The sequence below is a fragment of the Rhincodon typus genome, chromosome 1 (genome assembly GCF_021869965.1).
Source record: "Rhincodon typus isolate 14 chromosome 1, sRhiTyp1.1, whole genome shotgun sequence".
Classification (NCBI taxonomy): Eukaryota; Metazoa; Chordata; class Chondrichthyes; order Orectolobiformes; family Rhincodontidae; genus Rhincodon; species Rhincodon typus.
The window spans coordinates 136,333,828-136,357,518 of NC_063332.1; the positions used below are offsets into that span (position 1 = coordinate 136,333,828).

The 23,691-nt window shown below is 41.8% G+C and overlaps 1 protein-coding gene across 1 annotated transcript in view; it reads right to left on the reverse strand.

Annotated features, from left to right (window-relative positions):
- Nucleotides 1-23,691, reverse strand: part of fstl5 (follistatin-like 5) — a 495,975-nt gene that overhangs the window by 37,327 nt on the left and 434,957 nt on the right. The window contains exon 9 of the mRNA XM_048607644.1: nt 11,502-11,636. Coding sequence (XP_048463601.1) covers nt 11,502-11,636 — 135 coding nt within the window. The remainder of the gene's footprint in view (nt 1-11,501; nt 11,637-23,691) is intronic.

The following is a 23,691-nucleotide window of genomic DNA, read 5'->3' on the forward strand; positions in this document are numbered from 1 at the left end:
CTGCTCCCAGGATGAGGCATTCCACTCCCGTACATCTCAGATGTCCTTGTTTTTCAAGGACTGCAACTTCCCCGCTTCAGTGGTCGAGAATGCCCTCGACCGTGTCTCCCGCATTTCCTGCAACTCATCCCTCACAACCCCTCCCCGCAATAACAACCAAAAAACAATCCCTCTCGTCCTCACGTACCACCCCACCAACCGCCGGATCCAATGCATCATCCTCTGACACTTCCGCCATCTGCAATCCGACCCCACCACCAAAGACATCCTTCCCTCCCCACCCTTATCTGCTTTCCGGAGGGACCACTCTCTCCGTGACTCCCTTGTTCGCTCCACACTCCCCTCCAGCCCCACCACACCTGGCACTTTTCCCTGCAACCGCAGGAAGTGCTACACCTGCCCCTACACCTCCCCCCTCATCCCCATCCCAGGCCCCAAGAAGACTTTCCATGTCAAGCAGATGTTCACCTGCACATCTGCTAATGTGGTATACGGCATCCGCTGTTCCCGTTGTGGCCTCCTCTACATCGGGGAAACCAAGCGGAGGCTTGGGGACCACTTTGCAGAACACCTACGCTCGGTTCGCACTAAACAACTGCACCTCCCAGTCGCGAACCATTTCAACTCCCCCTCCCATTCCTCAGACGACATGTCCATCCTGGGCCTCCTGCAGTGCCACAACGATGCCATCCAAAGGTTGCAGGAACAGCAACTCATATTCCCCTTGGGAACCCTGCAGCCCAATGGTATCAATGTGGATTTCACAAGCTTCAAAATTTCCCCTCCCCCTACCGCATCCTAAAACCAGCCCAGCTCGTCCTCACCTCCCTAACCTGTCCTTCCTCCCACCTATCCCCTCCTCCCACCTCAAGCCCCACCCCCATCTCCTACCTACTACCCTCATCGTGCCCCCTTGACCTGTCCATCCTCCCTGGACTGACCTATCTCCTCCCTACCTCCCCACCTACACTCACCTTTACTGGCTCCATCCCCGCCTCTTTGACCTGTCTGTCTCCTCTCCACCTATCTTCTCCTCTATCCATCTTCTATCCGCCTCCCTCTCTCTCCCTATTTATTTCAGAACCCCCTTCCCCTCCCCCACTTCTGAAGAAGGGTCCAGGCCCGAAATGTCAGCCTTCCTGCTCCTCTGATGCTGCTTGGCCTGCTGTGTTCATCCAGTTCTACACCTTGTTATCCCAGATTCTCCAGCATCTGCAGTTCCTACTATCTCTTAAGTGAGACAAGGACATTTTTCTCTCAGAGCTTTGTCAATCTGTAGCATTCTGTCAAATTTGAGTCACTTCTACACAGTTCTCATGGAATTCTGTACAACTCAATGAAGAGTGCAGAACAGCACCAGGCAAATCTAAAAATAAGGTGTCAAGCTAACGAAGCTGCAAAACAGGACTACTTGCATGCCAATCAGCATAAGCAGCAAGCGACAGGCAGTGCTACGCGATTTCACAACAAATGAATCAGATCTAAGCTTTGCAGTCATAAAGTCACAGAGTCATACAGCACAGAAACCCACCTTCTGGTCCAATCAGTCCATGCTGACTATAATCACAAACTAAACTAGTCCCACCTGCCTGCTCCTGGCCCATATCCTTCCAAATCTTTCCTATTCATGTACTTATCTTCTGTCTTTTAAACGTTGTAACTGTACCTGCATTCACCACTTCATCTGGAAGTTTTTTCCACGCACAAACCACTCTCTGTGTAAAAAGAAGTCCCACATTTTATTTTGAAATCTTTCTCCTCACGCCTTAAAAATATACCCCTTATCTTGAAATCCCCCACACTAGGGAAAAGACACCTTATCTACACCCCTCATGATTTTATAATCCTCAATCAGGTCAGCCCTCAATGTTCCAGTGAAAAAAAGAGTCCCAGTCTATCTAGCTTCTCTCCATAACTCAAGCCCTCCATTCCCAGCAACAACCTGGTAACTGTCTTCTGAACCCTCTTCATCTTATTACTACCCTTCCCAAATCAGAATGCACAAAATACTCCAGACGAGGCCTCACCAATGTCCTGTACAACCTCAACGTAACATCCCAACTCCTCTACTCAAAGGTCTGAGCAATGAAGGCAAGCGTGCTGAATGCCTTCTTAACCACCTTATCTGTATGTGATGAACTTCAAAGAATTATTTACCTGAACCTTTAGGTCTGTCTGTTCTACAGCACTATCCAAGACCGTACTTCTAATTGTATAGTTCTGTCCTTGTTTGTTTTACCAAAATGCAATACCTCACAACTATTATAATTAAACTCCATCTGCCACTCTTTAGCCCATTGACCCAATTGATCAAGATCACTTTGTAATCTTAGAAAACCTTTTTCACTGTCCACTCTACCACTGATCTTGTTGTCATCAACAAACTTACTAACCATGCCTTCTATATTCTCGTCTTATTCATTTAAATAAATTACAAACAAAAGTGAACCAAATGCCAATCCCTATGGAACACCGCTCGTCACAGGCCTTCAGTCTGAAAAACAACCCTCCACCATCACTGATACAACAAGGTGTAGAGTTGGATGAACACAGCAGGCCAAGCAGCATCAGAGGAGCAGGAAAGCTGACGTTTCGGGCCTAGACCCTTCTTCAGAAGGGTCCCTCCACCATCACTCTCTGTCTCTTGTGTTAAGATAATTTTGTATCCAATTGGCAAGCTTACCCTGAATCCCATGTGAATCCCAACTTTGTCTTACACATCTAGTCATGAACAGAGGTGGACAATTAAAAACTCACTGGAGCAGGAGGCTGCACAAACAACCTTATCCTCAATAATAAGGGAGTCCAGCACATTCGTGCAAAATAAAAATCTGATGACCCTCAACTCCACTTCACTACCTTATAAACCTTGATTCCCTTACTGATTTGAAATCTATCTCTTAGCCTTGAATATAATTAACAACCCAGCCTTGACAGCTCTCTGGAGTAAAGAATGCTACTGATTGATAACTCTCTAACAGAAAAAAAATTCTCATCTGACTGTTCCCTTACTCTGAGATTATGGCCTCTGGTCCTAGACTTTCCCACATGATGAAACAATCTCTCTACATCTATTCTGTCAAGTCAAGTATTGTATATTTCAATAAGGTTTCACGCATTCTTCTAAACTCCAATGAGTACAAGTCTCCCTTACAAGAATTTCCCTCCACACCCGGAATCTACTTTGTGAAGCTCTTGGATTACAATGCCACTATAGCTTTCCTAAAATTGTTCTTCGTATTCCAGGTGTTGTCTGGTTAGTGACTTCTATAATGTTAGCAAGATCTCCTGATTGCTATCTTATTCAATAAGATCATGGCTGATCTGAATATTACACATTCCCACCAACCTCTGAAAACCTTTGATCAATTTACTTATCAAGAATCTAACTACTTCTTGTCTTAAAAGTTATTCAAATGCTGATGTTCAATTTTTTTTTATAGAATCCCTACAGTGTGGAAACAGGCCCTTTGGCCCAACTAGTCCACACTGACCCTCAGAGCATCCCACCCAGGCCCATCCCCCTACGACCCACTTAATCTACACATCCCTGAACACTCCGGGCAATTTAGCATAGCCAATCCACCTAACCTGCACATCTTTGCACTGTGGGTGGAAACTGGAGCACCCAGAGGAAACCCACGCAGACACAGGGAGAATGTGCAAACTCCACATAGTCACCCAAGGGTAAAATCGAACCTGGTCCCTGGCGCTGTGAGGCAACAGTGCTAACCACTGAGCCACCATGCCGCCCACTTTTGAGGAAGCAAGTCTCAAAGACTTATACCTGAAACGTCAGCCTTCCTGCTCCTCTGATGCTGCTTGGCCTGCTGTGTTCATCCAGCTCTACACCTTGTTATCTCAGATTCTCCAGCATCTGCAGTTCCTACTACCTCTCAAGGACTTACAACCTTTTTTAAGCAAAAATCTAATTTTTGTCTTAAATGAGCAATCTTTTCTTTTAAAGAGAAATTTTAATTCTAGAGATGCTCAAAAATAAGTTTATCCCTCTTTATGTAAAAGCCCATTTTAATCGGTTAAAAATATTTTGTTCAGAAGATTTTGAAATGCCTGTGGCACAACATTATCAGAAGCCTTGGAAAGTCTTGCTATTATATATGAGATAAGGATGTCCCTTTTGGAAAACTTGTTAATGGTTGAGCATTTATTATTTTTTATTCTTGGTGACTAAAAATTCACAGTGTTCATCTTTGCATTGACTCCTGCTGCTGACATTGGCCTACTCCTGCTGCTCCTTGCTATGCTTTTATATTTTAGATTGACAATGTGAAAAAGCTGGCAAGACTTCAGTATAATTGTGTGGAAGTACAATTTGGCAAGTCAGTGAGTAGTTTTAAAATAGAGGACAAAAGAGGGTTAGATCAGTCATTGAGTCATTGAGATCTACTGCACAGAAAAAGTCCCTTTACATATTACATCTGTGCCAGTCAAAAACAACCAACTAACTATTCTTGCACGTTCCAGCACTTGGCCTCTATATACCATCAATATTTGAGGTTCATGCACTGACTTCTGTGTTACCCCACTAGTCACTGGCTGCCACTCAGGAAATGACCCATTTATTCCTAATCTCTGTTCCCTGTCTGCCAGCCAGTGTTATTACCATGTCATTAGACTACTCCAATCCCATGTACTCTAATTTTACATGTAATCTCTGTGGGGGCCCTTATTGAAATCCTTTAGAAAGTCCAAGTAAACCAAATCCACTGGCTCCCCATTATCAACTCAGCTATCGACGCAGCCAAAGAAACAGTGTCACCCACCCAGATGGCCTTGGATGCACCTGATTCTTCAGTCACTGGCTGCAGATGTCAGATTGGCCTTTTTAAGAGTGAACCCACAGAAAGTGACTGGCCCAGATGAAGCTCCTGGCCATGCACTCAGATCCTGCACATACCAGCTAACAGGAGTCTTTAACAATGATATCTTGCTGACATCTTTAACCTCTCCTTACTACATCCTAAAGTCCCCGCCTACTTCAAGAAGACTGCCATAATCCCGGTACCAAAGAAAACTCATGCAGCATGCCTTAAAGACTATAGCCGGTGGCTCTGATCTCCAGAATTATGAAGGTTAGACATGGCTCACATCACCTCTAGCCTCCCAGCCTGGCTCAATCCCTTGCAATTTGCTACCATCATAACAGGTCTTGTCTGGTTAACAAGGATACCTACGTCAGGCTCCTACTTATTGACTATAGCTCCACCTTCAACACCATAATTCCAAACAAATTAATGTTCAAACTCAAGACCCAGGTCTCTGCTCCACCCTTTGCAACTGGATCCTCAACTTCCTGACTCACAGACAGCAATCAGTGAGAATAGGCAACAACATCTCATCCACGACAGTCCTCAACACTGGCGCCCCACGAGGCCGTGTTCTCAGCCCCTTACACTCATGACTGCGTGGCCAAATTTTGCTGTAATTCCATCTACAAGTTCATCTACAGTGATACCACCATTGTAGGCCAGATCTCAACAATGACAATATAGAATTCACGAAAGAGATAGAGTACTTGCTGGTGTGGTGTAAAGATAACAATTTCTCCCTCAGTGTCAGCAAAATGAAAGACATAGTCATTGACTTCAGGAATCAAGGTGGAAGGAACGTCCTTATCTACATCAATGGAGTGGAGGTGGTTGAGAGCGTCAAGTTCCTTAGAGTTACAATCACCAACAATCTGTCCTGGTCCATCTATGTTGATGCGATGGTCAAGAAAGCACAGCAACACCTCTACTTCCTCAGGAGGCTAAAGAAATCCAGTATGCACTCTCACCAACTTTTATAGATGCACCATAGAAAGTATTCTATCCAGATGTACCATGGCTTGGTATGGAAAATACCCGGCCCAGCGCAGTAAGAAACTACAGAGAGTTGTGAACACAGCCCAGCCCATCATGCAAGCCAACCTTACATCCATTGACTCCACCTGTACTTCTCGTTGCTTCAAAAAGGCAGCTAATATAATTAAAGATACCTCCCACCCCGTTTGTAATATCTTCCAAACTCATCTGTCAGGCAGAAGAAACAAAGGTGTAAACACATGAACCAATAAATGCAAGAACAGCTTCTTCCCCATTGTTATTAAACTTTTGAATGGACGTCCCAAACTTTAAATTTAATGTTGGTTTCGCTCTTTGAGCACGTTCTCGGCAGACGTAACATTGCATTCTGCGCTCTGTTCTATTACCTCTATGCACGTTATATGATAATGATCTGCTACCTCACGCAGAACAAAACTTTTCATGTACCTAGGGACATGTGACAATAATAAATTAAATCAAATCAATCAAATCAGTCAGATACATTTGGGACATTTAAGCAACTCTTGGATAGGCATATGGATGATAGTAAAATGTAGGGTATGCAGGGTAGTTTGATCTTAGAGTAGGATAATAGGTTGGCACAACATTGTGGGCTGAAGGGCCTGTACTGTGCTGTACTGTTCTGTTCTATTTCTAAAATCAACTCTACTTGTTAATCTGTTTTGCCATACAGAAATTAAATTGACAGAATGGAAACAAAAATGGATTAAATCCAAAAATATAGAAAAGAACTCTGGATGCTGGAAATCTTAAACAAACAAGAACTGAAATTGATTGAGAAACTCAACAGGTCTGGCAGCTTCTGTGAAGAGAGAAGGAGTAAATGTTTGTCCATGTGTGAAGAGGATGAGAACACTTTGGTAGTTTTTTCTGCATTTCCCAAAAAGCAGCAAAATAAATTACCAATAAATAAATAAATTGGGGTGGCACAGTGGCTCAATGGTTAGCACTGCTGCCTCATGGCACCAGGAACCTGGGTTCAATTCCACGCTCAGGCGACTGTCTGTGTGGAGTTTACACAATATCCTTGTGTTTGCGTGGGTTTCCTCCAGGTGCTCTGGTTTCCTCCCACAGTCCAAAGATGTGCAGGCTAGGTGAATTGGCCATGCTAAATTGCCCATAGTGCTGAGGGATGCCTAGATTAGGGGGATGGGTCTGGGTGGGATACTCTGAGGGGCGGTGTGGGCTTGTTGGGCCGAAGGGCCTGTTTCCACACTGTAGGGATTCTATTCTATGTGATAAATCAGGTAAACAGGTACATAAAATATGAGATAAGACATACTGATTCTATTACAGGTACTTGAAGCAGTCAGAAGAAATACAAGCAATAAATCGCACTCTGAATGCTTTTAGTTATATTTCAAGCTCCAAGCAAGAGATGGCTACTTGCTCACGATATGCATAAATTTGTCAAAACAGCAACAATCAGATTATATTACTGCTTGTTGTGTGAATAACCTGTGACAGCAAGCAGAGGTACTATACTAGATTCACTTAATAGCATGGAAAATGCATATAATGCTTTAAACCCCACCCCAAATTTATATTTTCAATTCAAAATTTCAAAAGGGCGAACAAGACAATGAAGAAAATAAATGTGATATGGCCCCATTTCTATCCACACTTTCCATTTCTCATATGGCCCCATTTCTATCCGCACTTTCTATTTCTCAACCCAGATCTCACAATCTTGCATTTGCCAACATTAAATGTAATTTTCAACAATCACTCTTCCACACTATTTGGATCTCTCTATGCTCATCAGTATCCTCCTCCAATTTAGTGTCAACTACAAATTGCTTTGCTTCTATCCTTAGCTCTCTCTCTCTCTCTCTCTCTCTCTATATATAAATATTTCAAATAGCAATACACAATAATATATCCTTATGGTGGTACCTTGCTAATGTCAAGAGATATCTACTCACAGCCACCCTTTGCTACTTACTTGCTATTACAATTCCCCAAAATATCATTCTCTTATGTCATAACAAGTCATCTTTCTGTAGCAGTCACGTTATAGGTCTAATAATTCTAGGGGAGGCAATGGCCAAATGATATCATTGCTACACTATTAATCCAGAAATTCAGCTAATATTCTGGAGACGAGGGCTCGTAATCCCGCCATGGCAGATGGTGGAGTTTAAATTCAATCAAGAATATCTGGAAATAAGAACCTACTCATGAATGTGAAATCATTGCCGATTGCTAGAAAAGCTTACTAATGTCCTTCAGAGAAGGAAATCTGCTATCCTCACCTGGTCGGGCCAACATGAATCCTATAGCAATGTGATTGATTCTGAACTGTACTCTGAAATGCCCTAGCGAGCTCACCAATTGTATCGATAATTATAAAGTCTTAACAAAGAAATGTAACTAGATAGACAAGCTGGCGTCGACCTAGGCACCGGAAAAGACAGCACCAGAAACACCTCTGTCGATTCTGCCAAGTCCTCCCTGGCATAGCTATCTCATAGATCAGTCAAGCAATAAACTGACACAGACATACTCATTGAATCATACCTTATAGACAATGTCCCAGACACCAACATCATCATCCCTGGAAATGTCCTGGCAGGACAAAGCCGGCAGAGGTGATGGCAGTACACAGTTGAGAGAGAATTGCCCTTGGACTCCTCAACAGTGACTCCAGACCCCATGAAGTCTCATGGCTTCAGGTCAAACATGGGGAAGGAAACTCATTCTGATTATCATGTACTGGCCTCCCTCAGATAATGATGCTGCGCTCCTCCACTTGAAGGAAGCACTGAGCAAGGTGCAGACTGTATTCTGAGTAGGGATTTCAGTATTCACCATCAAGAATGGCTTGGCAGCACGACTGATCAAGCTGGTTGGGTCCTAAAGGACATAACTGCTAGAATAGTTCTGTAGCAAGTCATGAGGGTACCAACGAGAGGGAAGAACATACATCACCTCATCCTTACCAATCTGCCTGCTGCAGATGCATCTTTCTATGGTAGTATTGGGAAAAATGGCCACAGCACAATCACTGTGGAGACAAAGGCCTGCCTTCAAACTGTGTTGTGTGGCACTATCAGTGTGCTAAATGAGACAAACTTTTAACAGACTTATCAACCAAAATTTGGGCATCCACTGGGCATTGTGGGCCATCAACAGCAGCACAGTTTACTCCAGCACAATCTGCAACCTCATGGCTTGGCATATCCTCCACTTAACCACCATCATCAAGACAGGGGATCAACCCCGGTTCAATGGAGAGTGCAGGAGATCATGCAAGGAGCAGCACCAGGCATTCCTAAAAGTGAGATGTCAACCTGGTAAAGATACCAAGCAACACTTGCCTGCCAAATAGCATAAACAGTAAGTGAGAGGAAGATCTAAGTGATCCCTCAGCAAATGGATCAGATTTAAGCTCTGCAGTCCATCACATCCAGTTGTGAATGATGGTGGACAATTAACTCAATGGAGGAGGAGGCTCCAGAAAATCGCCAACCTTGATGATGAAAGATCATAGAAAGATCATAGAAAGAGCCCGACACATCAGTACAACAGATAAGGCTGAAGCATTCGCAGAAATCTTCAGCCAGAAGTGCTAAGTGGATGATCCATCTCAGCCTCCTCCAGTGGTTCCCAGGGTTACACATACAAGTCTTCAGCCATTTCAATTCACTCTACATAATATACAGAAATGGTTGGAGGCAATGGACAATAAAAAGGCTACGGGCCATGACAACATTCCGACAATAGTACTGAAGACATGTGCTCCAGAATGCACTGCTCTTCTTGGCAAGCTCTTCCAGTACGGTTACAACACTGGCATCTACCTGACAAAGTGGAAAATTGCTCAGGGATGTTCTCTACACAAAAAGTAGGACAAATCCAACCCAGCCTCATTGGTCTACTCTTAATCATCAATAAAGTGACAGAAAATGTCAACAGCAGTGCCATCAAGCAGCACCTACTCTGCAGTAACTTGTTCAGATTGTGAAATGACAATGGCTAACTTAGTCCTATTGACCATGCAAAGTCCTACCAAGCAACATTTGTGGGCTAGTGCCAAAATTGGGAGAGCAACAGTCAACCACAGCCTGACAAATATACCCATGGCATCATGTCTCTCAATATGAAAGCACTACCACCATCCATGGGGATGGTCTGTTCCAATGGAAGGGAAGACCCACAAAGGTCCATGGATTACAGCTGAGAGGGAATTGCCCTGAGAGCCCTCAGCAATGACCCTGACTCCATGATGTCTCATTGTATCATGTCAACATAGGCGATGAAAACTTCTTGTTGATAACTACATACTTTGCCGCTTTACCAACCCCCTCCTTCTTGTCGAATACCACTTGTAGGCAGCACTGAGGGTGGCAGAAGTGCAGAATGTATTCTTGATGGGGGACTTCAATGTCTACCTCTTCCATCAGCACCACTATCTACTATGCTGATCAAGTCCTAAAAGATATACATGTTGACTGGGTCTGAAAAAGGGTTGAGGGAACCAACAACAGAGAAAAACTTACTTGACCTTATTCTCACCAATCTGCTCGTCAGATGACAGTAATCAGAAGAAGAAATTGGAAGAGATATGACTCTCATGTGGACAACCTGAACTCATTTGAATGCAGAGGCCAGGAATATTGCAATAGTAACTTTCCTCTTGGCTCCCCAAAGCTTGTCCATCAATTATAAGGCACAAATCAGGGGGTGTGATTAAATATTCTACACTTGCATGGGTGAGAGGACCTTCAACAACACTCAAGGAGCTTGATACTAACCAGGATAAAGCAGTTTGTTCGATTAGCACTGCATCCACAAACATCCCCTTGGATGTTCCTTCCAAGTTCTCAACCACTTTCGTTGAGAAGGACAGCAGACACATGGAAACACCACCATCTACAAATTCCTCTCCAAGCTACTCACCATTCCTGACTTGGAATTATTTCACTGTTCCTTCACTGTCACTAGGTCAAATTCCTGGAATTCTCCCCCTAACAGCACTGTGGATTTATTTACAGCACATGGACAGCAGCAATTCAAGAGGACAGCTCACCACCACCTTCTCAAGGGCAGTTATGACATGCTGGCAAGCCAGGGACACCCAAATCCTGTGAGTGAATAAAAAATAAATTCTGCCCTTTGTGTGAACAAATAAAAATTTTCCAAGGATTCAATTTACTTTAGTTGAACTTCATATATAGTTATATCATCCCAGAAAGAACTGCATGAAGATTCCCATAAAATGAATTGTTTTGAGATAGGGTTATTTTTATGTAATTTATTGTGATTTTTTAATGCAAATAATTGCAGCAGCTAGTTTTCACAATCCAAGATCCCCATAGTCAATAAGATAATAAATTCATTTGTTCCTTTTTTTGTGTAACTGTTTCTTACCTGACTAAGAGAACTGTCTATGCTTCAATCCTGTTGTCAGATTTTTAATGACTTTCTGATAGACAAGGCTTTGCTTTAATGACTTATTCATTGGTGTTTCATAGTACTTCACACAATAGAAGACTGGCATGAAGTTCCAATTAGGTGCTCAATTGCCTCTGATGGTGGTATTCAGAGTATTTTCACTTTTTATGAAACCAGCATCCTTTCACATTCTTTGAAGCACTCAAAATCCATGCTGATAAGGACAATAATAAAATGTTTCCAATAGGTTTTACATACGTGTCTTTCTGGCTGAATCGTCCACGAAAAGTGATGCAATATCTTCATCCACTCCTGCATCATTCTTGGCATTGCAAGTGTAAGCACCAGTATCTTCATAGCGCACATTACTAATGTGCACTCCACTCCCATTTGCTGCAAAATACAAATAAATATTTTATATGCTCCTTTTACCCAATTTTCAAATAAAATCAACATTTTATTAGAAAAGGAATACCATCATTTATATATCATATGATCATATTCCAGAAATATTCCACAAAAATTCACATGGAAAGAATTGTTTTGAGATAAAGTTACTGTTTTAATGTAACTAATTGTAGCAGCTAGTTTGCACAATCCAAGATCCCACAGCCCAGAAGATAAACTATTCAGTTTTTCTGATTATTTTAGTGGTCGTAGATATATTGTCAATAAGACTAGGAGAAATTCCTGCTCTTCTCTCAATCCTGCCAGAGCTTTTTAATGATCTTCTGCCAATCACGGCATTTGTTTAATAACTTAATTAGCATTTCACAAGATATCATATTAGCATAAAGTTTCAGTAACATGCTTGATTTGGTTTGTACAAACATCTGAATAACTAATGTCAAATGATCTAAGCTGACATTCTGGGACATTACATGAACAAAAAAGATCTAACTAACCTGAATGATTAATTATCACTCATGGCATATTCATTCCTATTATAATATTAAGAAGAGCTATCACAGAAGTGTTCATAGATCTTCAAAGAATCCCCACAGTGTGGAAACAGGCCCCTCTGCCCAACAAGTCCACATCTACCCTCAGAGCATCCCACCCAGACCTAACCTCCTATAACCCACCTAATCTACACAACCCTGAACACTATGGGCAATTTAGCATAGCCAATGCACCCAGCCTGCATGTCTTTGGACTGTGGGAGGAAACTGGAGCACTCGGAGGAAACCTACGCAAACACAGGGAGAACGTGCAAATTCCACACAGACAGTTGCTTGAGGGTGGAATTGAACCCAGGCCCCTGGCGCTGTGAGGTAGCAGTGCTAACCGCTGAGCCACCGTGCCGCCTATTACAGCACAAAAGGAGGCCTTTCAGTCTATCATATCTGCACTAGCTATCCAATGAACATTATAAATTTGTGCCACTCTCCTTTTCACCTCCACCATACTTCCAGGCAGTGCGTTCTAGTCAAGTGAAAAAGCTTTTTTAAAATCTCATCATATTTGCTACTTTTGTAAATCACTTTAAATCAGTGCACTCTCACTCTTGAGTATTTTACAAGTGGGAAAGTTTATCCCTATCTATTCAATCCAGACCTCTCATGATTTTGAAAACTTCCATTAGATCTCCTTCTTGTCTTCAAGGAGAATAGTTTCAAACTCTCCAGTCTATCCTGACAGCCGATATTTCTCATTACTAGAGCTATTTTAATAAATCTCTTCCGCATTCTTCCAAAAGCATTCATATCTATTCTATAGTGTGGCGCCCAGAACTGTACAGAATACTCCAGTTTAGTTTTAACCAGTGTTTTATATGAGTTCAGCATTAGCTTCTTGCTATTGTACTCCATGCCGCTATTAGTTATGTCCAGGATACTGTATATTTCATTAACTGTTCTCTACCACCTCCAATGATCTATGCACATAAACACCTAGGTCCCTCTGTTTCTGCATCTCCTTAAGTATTTCCTATTTTATATTGCCTATCCATGCTCTGCCTACCAAAATACATCAGGCACTGAATTTCATCTGCCATGCCACTCACCCCATTAATTTGTCAATATTTTTTGAGATTCTACAACATCCTCCTCACAGGTTACAATGTTTCCAAATTTTCAATCATCTCCAATTTCGATACTGTCTCATAAACTAAGATCTAGTTCATTAATATATGTTAGGAAAATCAAGGATACCAATGCTGATCCTTGGGGAACTTCAATATTAACTTTTCCATAGTCCAAAAACCACCCAGTGACCACTACTCTATTTCCTATCACTCAGACAATGTTGTATCCACATGGCTACTGGTCCTTTTCTTCCATGAGATGTAACTCAATTCCTTTTCTGTAATTCCTCCTGTTCTCATAGAAATGTGTCCCTTCACACAGAAGCTTTTCTGAAGATGGGTCCCGACCCGAAACGTCAACTTTCCTACTCCTCTGATGCTGCCTGGTCTGCTGTGTTCCTCAGCTCCACACAGTGTTATCAGCTTCCTTCAAGTTGGTTTCCTCTGAATGAGTGTCTTCCAGGTGTTGACATCTCGTATTGAATTTCTTCAGAGAAGTCTTCAGAGAGTCTTTGAAATGCAGTCTATTGCATAGCATTGTATCAAATTCCTTTTGAAAGTTTATGTTAACCACATCAACAACATTGTCCTCTTCAACATTTTATATTACCTCTTCCAAATATTCAAGCAGGTTAATTAAACATTATTTTTCCTTTAGAAATCTGTTTTTTTTTTTCCCTAATCAACCCACTTTTCTCCATATTTTGATTAATTCTGTCCTAAATAAATGTTTCCTGAAGCTTTCCTACAGTTGACATTAAGCTGACTAGTTGGTAATTGCTGGGCTTATCCTTACAATCTTTTATGAACAAGGATGTGAAGTTGCAATTCTCCAGTCCTCTAGTACTTCCCTTAAGTCTAGGGAAGACTGTAAGATTATGGCCAATCCCGCCATAAATTTCACACTTACTTTCTTTAGATCCTTGGATGCATTTCATCAGTGCAATGTCTTGTTAACTTTAAGCTTTAATAGCCAACCTAACACTTCCTCTTATCAATTTTGAACTAATTTAGTGACAGAGCTTTTTGGTTCCTAATCAGCCCTACTCATCCTTTCACCATCCTTATGCTATAGATGTGCCTATCAAAGACTTTGGGTTTCAACTTTATCTTGGCTTGCCAGTCTTTTGTCAAAATCTCTTTGCTTCTCTGACATCATGTTTACCTCTTCTGAATGATCTGCATTTCTCTTGGTTCCCAATTGTATTTTCTACCTGACACCTGTAATGAGCATACTTTTATTTATTTTGATTTCAATCTGCTCCATCCAGGAAGCCTGAGATCTGTTTGATCTCCTGTTCCCATTTGTGCGAATATACCTTAACTCTACTTGAACTATCTCCTCTTTCAAAGTCGCTCATTGACCAATGAAAATATTTCAACATTTTGAAGGGACAAGGTACAATAATAGAAATATTTAAACATTTTCAAGGAACAGGATATGGGGAATAGTGGACAAAATGCCAGGAAATATTATGTGTAAAGTTAAAATAATTTTTTGTCAATTATCATACACGCAAACATTTAGCATAATGATTTTCCTTTCAACTGCAAAACAGAAGAATACGTAATCAAAAATAAGTCAGTCTTCTCATTCTTTCTCATCATACCTCTGTTTAGAAGTCAATGGGGTGATCCAGGAGATGAGCAGGAATTTGGATGTGTTTGCTCCGAACATCCATGAATGGTTTCAATGGCTCTTACCTTTCAATGGTCCCTTGTATGTCTCAAACAAGAGATCCGGACTCAGAAAGTGGCCTCAATTTTCAAAACAGAATCATTTCTAATTAAAAATTATTTTGTTGATGTGTCAATAGCAAGGGAATATATTTTTAATGTGAAAGGCACCAGAGGGTGGTAGTGATCCAAAATAGAGTCATAGAGTTATGCAGCATGGAAACAGACCCTTCAGTGCAACCAGTCCACACCGACCATGCTCTCAAACCTAGTTCCACCTGCCTGCAATTGGCCCATATCCCTCCAAACCTTTCCCATTCATGATAACAAAGTGTGGAGCTGGAGGAACACAGATTTTCTGAAGAAGTGTTCTGACCCAAAATGTCAGCTTTCCTGTTTCTCTGATACTGCCTGGCCTGCTGTGTTAGAACATAGTACAGTACAGCACAGTACAGACCCTTCGGCCCACAATATTGTGCCAAACGTTTACCCTAATCCTAAAGTCTATCTAATCTCCACCCCTACCTTATACTATCATCCAAATGCCTATCTAATAGCCACTTAAATGCCCCTAATGAGGCCGACTCCACCACCCTCTCTGGCAATGCATTCCATGCCCTGACCACTCTCTGAGTAAAGAGCATACCTCTGAAGTCTCCCCTATATCTACCTCCACTTACTTTAAAACTATGCCCCCTCATAATAGCTACCTCCACCCCAGGAAAAAATCTCTGGCTGTCCACTCTATCTATACATCTGATCATTTTGTACACCTCTATCAAGTCACCTCTCATCCTTCGTCGTTCTAAAGAGAAAAGCCCTAGCTCTCTCAACCTTTCCTCGTAAGACCTTCCCTCCATTCCGAGCAACATCCTGGTAAATCTGCTCTGCACCTTTTCCAATGCTTCCACATCTTTCCTGTAATGAGGCAACCAGAACTGGACACAATACTCCAGATGTGGCCGAACCAGGCTTTTGTACGGCTGGAGCATAACTTCACGGCTCTTGAATTCAATCCCTCTATTGATGAAAGCTAACACACCATACGCCTTCTTAACAACTCTATCCACCTGGGTGGCAGCTTCTAGGGAACTGTGGACATGAACCCCAAGATCCCTCTGCTCCTCCACACTGCCAAGAATCTTTCTGTTAACCCTGTATTCTGCTTTCAAGTTTGTCCTTCCAAAATGAATTACGTCACACTTTTCAGGGTTAAACTCCATCTGCCACTTCTCAGCCCAGCTCTGCATCCTATCAATGTCCCTTTGTAACCTAGAACAACCCTCCGCACTGTCCACAATATGACCCACCTTCGTATCATCCACGAACTTACTAATCCACCCTTCCACTCCTTCATCCAAATCATTTACAAAAATCACAAATAGAAAAGGACCCAGAACAGATCCTTGTGGTATACCACTCATAACTGAGCACCATGTTGAATATTTTCCGTCCACTACCATCCTTTGTCTTCTTAGGGTCCGCCAATTCTGAATCCAATCTGCCACATTTCCCCCTATCCCATGCCTCCTTACCTTCTGCATGAGCCTACCATGGGGAACCTTGTCAAACGCCTTACTTAAATCCATGTACACTACATCCACTGCTCTACCTTCATTCACGTGTTTGGTCACCTCTTCAAAGAATTCAATAAGGTTTGTGAGGCATGATCTACACCTCACAAATCCATGCTGACTATCACAAATCAAACTGTGCCTTTCCAAGTGATCATAAATCCTATCTCTCAGAGCCCTTTCCAATAATTTGCCCACCACTGACATAAGACTAACTGGCCTGTAATTTCCAGGGTTATCCCTGTTCCCTTTTATGAACAACGGAATGACATTTGCCTCTCTCCAATCTTCCGGCACTATACCCATGGACAGTGAGGATGAAAAGATCATCACCAAAGGCCCTGCGATCTCTTCCCTCACTTCCCATAGAATACTTGGATAAATCCCATCAGGCCCGGGAGACTTATCTATCTTCAAGTTCCTCAAAATTCCTAGTACATCTTCCTTACTAACATTGACCTCCTATGGCCTACCAGCCTGTTTCACACTGTCCTCCTCTACAACTAGGTCCCTCTCCTATCTCTTTAGGCTCCGTGCACAAATTCCCTTTACAATCCTTGATTGGCCCTACCCAAGTGTGTTCTTCCAGCTCCACACTTTGTTCTCTCTGACTCCAGCGTCTGCAGTTCTTGTTATCCCTGTGATTTATTTTCCTAGTCATGAACTTGTCCAAATGTCTTTTAAATGTTTCAACTGTACCTGCATCCACTGCTTTTTCTGACAGTTCATTTCACACACGAACCACTCTTTTGTAAAAAGGTTGCCGCTCATGTCCTTTTTAAACCTTTCTCCTCTCACCTTAAAAATACGCCCCTAGTTTTGAACTCCCCCAGCCTAGGGAAAAAAAAACCCAAATCATTCACCTTGTCTATGCCCCTCATGATTTTACAAACCTCAATAAGGTCACCCCTCAACCTCCTACATTCCAGTGAAAACAATATCAGTCTTTCCAGTCTATTTTTATATCTCAAACCCTCCATTACTGGTGTTGGAGCTGCACATATTTGAGAAACACAAAATGGCTGACAAAGTGATTAAAATAGAATTAAAATGCTGTTCCAGCATTTAAGTAAAACAATGGTACCTTTGAGAAAGGGTTATTCTGAGGGAAAATGGAGCACTGTATGAACAACAGCTGCAAGGAGTGTTGGTAAGAACAGTCTTGATAAGAAATGTCCAAGGATAGACAGTCTGAAGATTTATAATAAACATTGAAGGAGGAGGTAAACTTCTACAACAACAAACATAGGTGAGCTAGCGGGGTTGCGGCTTATAAAAATCTGAGGGATCAAACAAGCTCATTAAACTATGACAGGTGATCAATTCCAGTCTCATTAAAGAAAGGATGTTGTCCTATTAGGTGAAAAGAATCAGTAAGAATAAGGACAATAAATCTCAGTCCAGAAGATAGTCAGCCTAACTCATCATGCAGCTGTGAAAATAGCAGCTAAAGTTGTTTTGCAGTATTTAGTTTACTTTTAAATTTATTCAAATTATAAAGAAATAGGTTCTAGTTAAAGATTCTTCAGATAATCACAGAGATAGATTCCAATGCTTATGGATAAAAGTATAAACAAGATACATTGTTAACTAAAAAGCATTAAGGGAAAAGATTCGAACATAAATGTGAAAGTTAGTTAGTCTCGTCTGGCATATCCTGTAAGAAACCAGTTGCTTGCAACTCATTAACTAAAAGGTGCTAACAGTAGGGGTAATTATAAAACGTTACGTATAACTCACTTTAAAATAGAAACTAATATTATGAATCTTATATCAGTTAGTTAGAACCAACTGTCTTTTATATTTTTGTACATACTTAGGACAGTAGGAAAATATCAGGAGTAACAGAATTTGATAAAGATGGCAAAGGAATATAATGGGCAACAAAATTCAAACAGCTCTTAGAGGTAAGCAAGACTGGGACATGTCTGAAGGAGTACAGCCAGTAACTTTGGAATGCAAATTAATAGGATGCATAGGAAGATCCCAAGACCTGGCGATTACAAGTCTGTAAAACACACGGGAACTTAGGGCTGTCCATAGGAGTGTCCATCATTGATCAGGTTTTTCACAGGATTGGATGTATAAAATAATGGGAAGGGCATGGCAACCACATTGTATGTGATTATTGGAGCACAAAATGTATAAAATATTGTATCTCACTGCAAGAACCAGAGCGTCATTGATCTCTCTTCTGATTTGAGCTAAAGATTAAGGGAACAATTGCATTCTCACATCGAGACCAGACTCAGGGCAATCTCCGGCCCTCTCCCTGCACAATCTATTAACTGCTTGAACAAGAATGAAGACTGCCATGTACCTGAATTCAGCCTGCCTCCTGAGTCTTTGTCCTCGTTCGGGGGTTTTACTCCTACAACTGGCAACATCCTGACAAATCTTTTCTGAACCTTCTCCAGCTTAATAATGTCCCTTCCTATGACAGGGCAACCAGATCGGCTCACCAATATCCTTTACAGCCTCAACATGACACCCCAATTCCTATACTCAAAGGTCTCAGCAATGAAGGCAAGCATGCTAAACGCCTTCTTAGCCACTTTGTCTACCATAGACGCAAATTATGTACCTGAACCTTTAGGTCTCCCTGTTCTACAACACTACCCAGGGCCCTACCATTAATTATACAAGTACTGTCCTTGTTTGTATTACCAAAATGCAATACCTCACGTTTATCCAAATTAAACTCCATCTACAACTCCTCAGCCCATTGGCCCAACCGATCAAGATCTCTTTGGAATGCAGAGTTTGGGGTGGTTATTGAAGTGGGCAATCTTTTAACACTTAAAAAGTGCCTGGATGAGCACTTGAAATATCATAACATTTAAGGTTATGGGCCCAGTGCTGGAAAGTTGAACTACTGTAGATTTAGTGTTTTTAGCGATATAGACTTCATGTCTCAAAGGATGTCTTCTGCATTGTATAATTTTATAAGAGAAATGTATTTATACATTTTTTTTTATTTATATGTTGTTCTTTTGGGGAGAGGACAAGGTGCAGGAAGCAATCTTTAATGTATCTACCCGGTATGGTTTGTAGTACATCCACAAGATTCATATAGTGGCATGGACATTCACCAGAATGATCTTAATTAGTTATTCTGATCCAATGGAGTTAACATGGGAGGATACTGGCTGGCATATGCGTTAGGTTTACATCCCCAAGCAATTTCAGGTCCCATATCCTTTCAGTATATTCTTCCCTTACATTTTTATTAAAGTGAATATATTCAGTCAACCACAACTGATGAATAACTCACTAGATTTTAGCTGCACTGATGACTTTAACATATTGTTACTTTTGTAACCTTTCAAAATTGTGCATGTCATACATATCATTGAATGTACAATTAAAATTTCCAATGTTTTGGAACTGTATTTTTATTACCACAAAATATTTGCCCTTTCATTTAATGACTTATAATTTGAATTTCATATAAATGATTGCTTGGATGCAGAGCAGCTTAATATTATTAACAATTCATTTCTGGAACTCACTAAAATTCTGATGTGTACTTAGATTACTCCAAATATTCTAGTGCTTAAATTTTAAAACTAACAATATATTTTTTTAAATGCTGAGAAGATGTTTCCCTCATGGGAGAGACTAGGATGAGAAGCATAGTCTCAGAATTAAAGGGTGCCAATTTAAGACTGAGATGAGGAGGAATTTCTTCTCTTAGAAGGTTGACAGTCTTTGGAACTCTTTCTCATAGAGAGCTGTGGGCGCAGAGTCCTTGGGGTATACTTAAGTCTGAGAGAGATAAATTCTTGATCAATCTGAGAATCAAGGGGTATGGGGAAAGGACAGGAAAGTGAGAATGAGGAGTGTCGGATCAGCCATGATCCTATTGAATGGCGAAGCAGATGTGAGGGGCCAAATGCCCTATGCCTGTTCCTATTTCTTCTGGTTTTCTAAGCAACTTGATATTTTCTCACCTTTTAAATTAAGTCTATGTGTGCCACTCACATCTTTGGTTAACAGTGCAAATTGGTACTGGACCTTGCCAAATCATATGCTCCAACAAAGTGCTAGAAGGTAGTAAAGCAACAGAAAGGGCAAGAACTGGCTGACTGATTTTGTTTTAAGTTTATTTACTCTACAAACAATATTACAGAAATCAAGTGTTCATCCTATCTGGAAATCAAGTGAATCTATTTTCTATAAGTTGGTTCATTATAATTTCCAACTGGACCACACAGCTCCATATTTCAATCCAGTCTTGGTTTAAATATGGTCAAAAGATAAATTTCAGTGATGAAATGTAAGTGACTGGCCTTGGCCTCAATGCAGCACTTGGCTGAGTGTAGGATCAAGAAGCCCTGGGAAAATTGAAGCCAATGGGAATTGGAAAAATACTTTCCACTAGCTTAGAGTCATACCTAGTGTAAATGAAAAAAAACAAAGTTACTGGAAAAGCTCAGCAGGTCTGGCAGCATCTGTGAAGGAGAAAACAGAGTTAACGTTTCGGGTCCGGTGACCCTTGAAATTGGTTGCGGTTGTTGAAGACCAATCATCTCAGTCCTAGAGCTGCACTCAGAAATCCCTCAGGGCCATGTCCTCGGTTCAACTCTTCAGATAATTCATCAATAATCTTTCCTCCCATCCCATTAAGGCGGCACGGTGGCTCAGTTTTTAGCACTGCTGCCTTGCAGCGCCAGAGACCCGGATCCGATTCCACACTTGGGTGTCTGTCTGTGTGGAGTTTGCACATTCTCCCTGTGTCTGTGGGGGTTTCCTCCAGGTACCTCAGTTTTCTCTCACAATCCAAAGATGTGCAGGCTAGGTGGATTGGCCATGCTAAATTGCTGGTAGTGTTCAGCGACGTGTAGATTAGATGGGTTATAGGGGGATGGGTTTGGATGGGATGCTCTGAGGATCAGTATGGACTTGTTGGGCCAAAGTATCTGTTTCCATACTGTAGGGAATCTATGTCTATGTCTGAAACCACAAGGCCAGAAGAAAGGATAAAACATATTTCATTTCCCTCGAGAATAAAAGCAATTTGTGCCTGCTGCAATATCCAGGCTTGGGCTGAAAAGTGACAAACGTTTGTGCTAGGCACTGCCTGCTCTATCAAGAGAGAAACAATGGTTTAGGATTATGTCACTGGGCTAGTAATCTAGAGGCCCAGGCAAATTATCAGGGAATATTGATTCAAATCTCACTGTGGCAGCAAGTATCATTTATATTAAATTAATAAATCTAGAGTAGAAAGGTAGTCTCAAAACTGTAGAAAATAATTTGATTCATTAATGCCCTTTTGAGACAGAAGCCCACCCCTCTTACCTGGTGTGGCCTACATGTGCCTCCACAGTAATGTGGTTAACTTTTAACTGCCCTCTAAAGGAGCTGAAATCACCGAACAAGATACTTGGTTCAAGGGCAGTTAGGGATAAGCAACAAATGCCAGCAATGTCCAGGTCCCATGAAACATAAAGAAAATAAACATTACCTTTTGACATTCAATGGGGAGGATTCAGTGATGGCAATAGACACCATCAATATCCTGAGGGGTTACCATTGATCAAAAACTTAACTAAATTTGTCACATAAATGTTATGGCTACAAGATCATGAGAGAGGCTGGGTATTCTTTGGTAAGAGGTCCAAAAATTATTCAAAATGATTGTGAGCAAAGCAGGAATCCATGGAACAGGCATAAACATAGCAGTGACCCAGTTAGGCAAGGTCCTAGTTGTAGGACCTAATTTGCTGCGTGACGCTTTGAGGTGTGGTCTAAGTGAGATGAAACCTCCATAAGTTGGCAGTTGCTGTATCCCAGCCTTTACATAGACTTATGTAAGATATATATGACAGAAACAGGCTGTTCGGTGCAAAAAGCCCTTGCCAGTATTTATGCTTCACTAGAGCTGCTTCCTTTCTTTCCTCATCTAAATTTATTAGCACAATCCTCTGCTTGCCTAACCTTACATACATTTATACCATTCATTTCAAACATTCTCTGTGGTAGCAAATTTCACATTTTCATCACTCTTTTGGTCAAAAGTTTATTGATTTATGGTATTTTATATTCATAGTCTCTAGTTACGCTCTTCCCTACACAAGGAAACAATGTCTCTGCTCCCACTCGATCAAATAACTTAAAAAATTGAATAACTTAAAAAACTTCACCCTTAGTTAGAGATACTAAGAACTGTCGATGCTGGAGTCAGAGATAACACAGTGTGGAGCTGGAGGAACACAGCAGGCCAAGCAGCACAGAGGAGCAGGAAAGTTGACATTTTGGGTTGGGACCCTTCTTCATAAATGGGGGAGGAGGAAGGGAGCTCAGAAATAAATAGACAGAGGTGGGGTGTGGCTGCGGAAAGTAGGTGGGATGGTGATAGGTGAGTGAGGTAGGTAGGGGTGCAGATTGGTCAGTGAGGTGGGAAGTGCAGATCGGTGGGAGAGAAGATGGACAGGTTGTGTCATGTCAAGGAGGCGGGGATAAGGGGAGATTTTGAAACTGGTAAAATCCACATTGAGGCCATTTGGCTGTAGGCTCCTAAGATGGAATATGAGGTGCTGCTCCTCCAGTTTCTGGGTGGCGTCATTGTGACACTGGAGGAGGCCCAGGATGGACATGTCACCCAGGGAGTGGGAAGGGGAGTTGAAATGGTTCGCAATCAGATGGTGTTGTCGTTTGTCACAAACAGAGTGCAGGTGCTCTACAAAGCGGTCTCCAAGCCTCTGCTTGGTCTCACCGATGTAAAGGAGGCCACATTAGGAGCAGCAGATGCAATAGACCACATTGTTGGATAGGCAGGTGAACCTCTGTCCGATGTGAAAGGTTTGTTTGGTGCCTTGAATGGAGGCGAGGGGGGTGGTGTAGGGGCAGGTGTAGCACTTCCTGCATTTGCAGGGAAAGGTGCCGAGGGTGGTGGGGCTAGTGGGGAGTGTGGAGTGGATGAGGGAACCGCAGAGAGAGTGGTTCCTATGAAAGGCAGAAAGGAGTGGGGAGGGAAATATATCTTTGGTTGTGGGGTTGGATTGTAGGTGACGGAAGTGGTGGAGAATGATATGTTGGATATGGAGGTCAGTGGGTGATATGTGAGGACAACGGGGATTCGGTCTTTGTTTTTGTTGGGGGGAGGGAATGTGAGGGCAGAGGTGCGAGAAATGCAAGAGATGCAGTTGAGAGCATTTTCGACCAC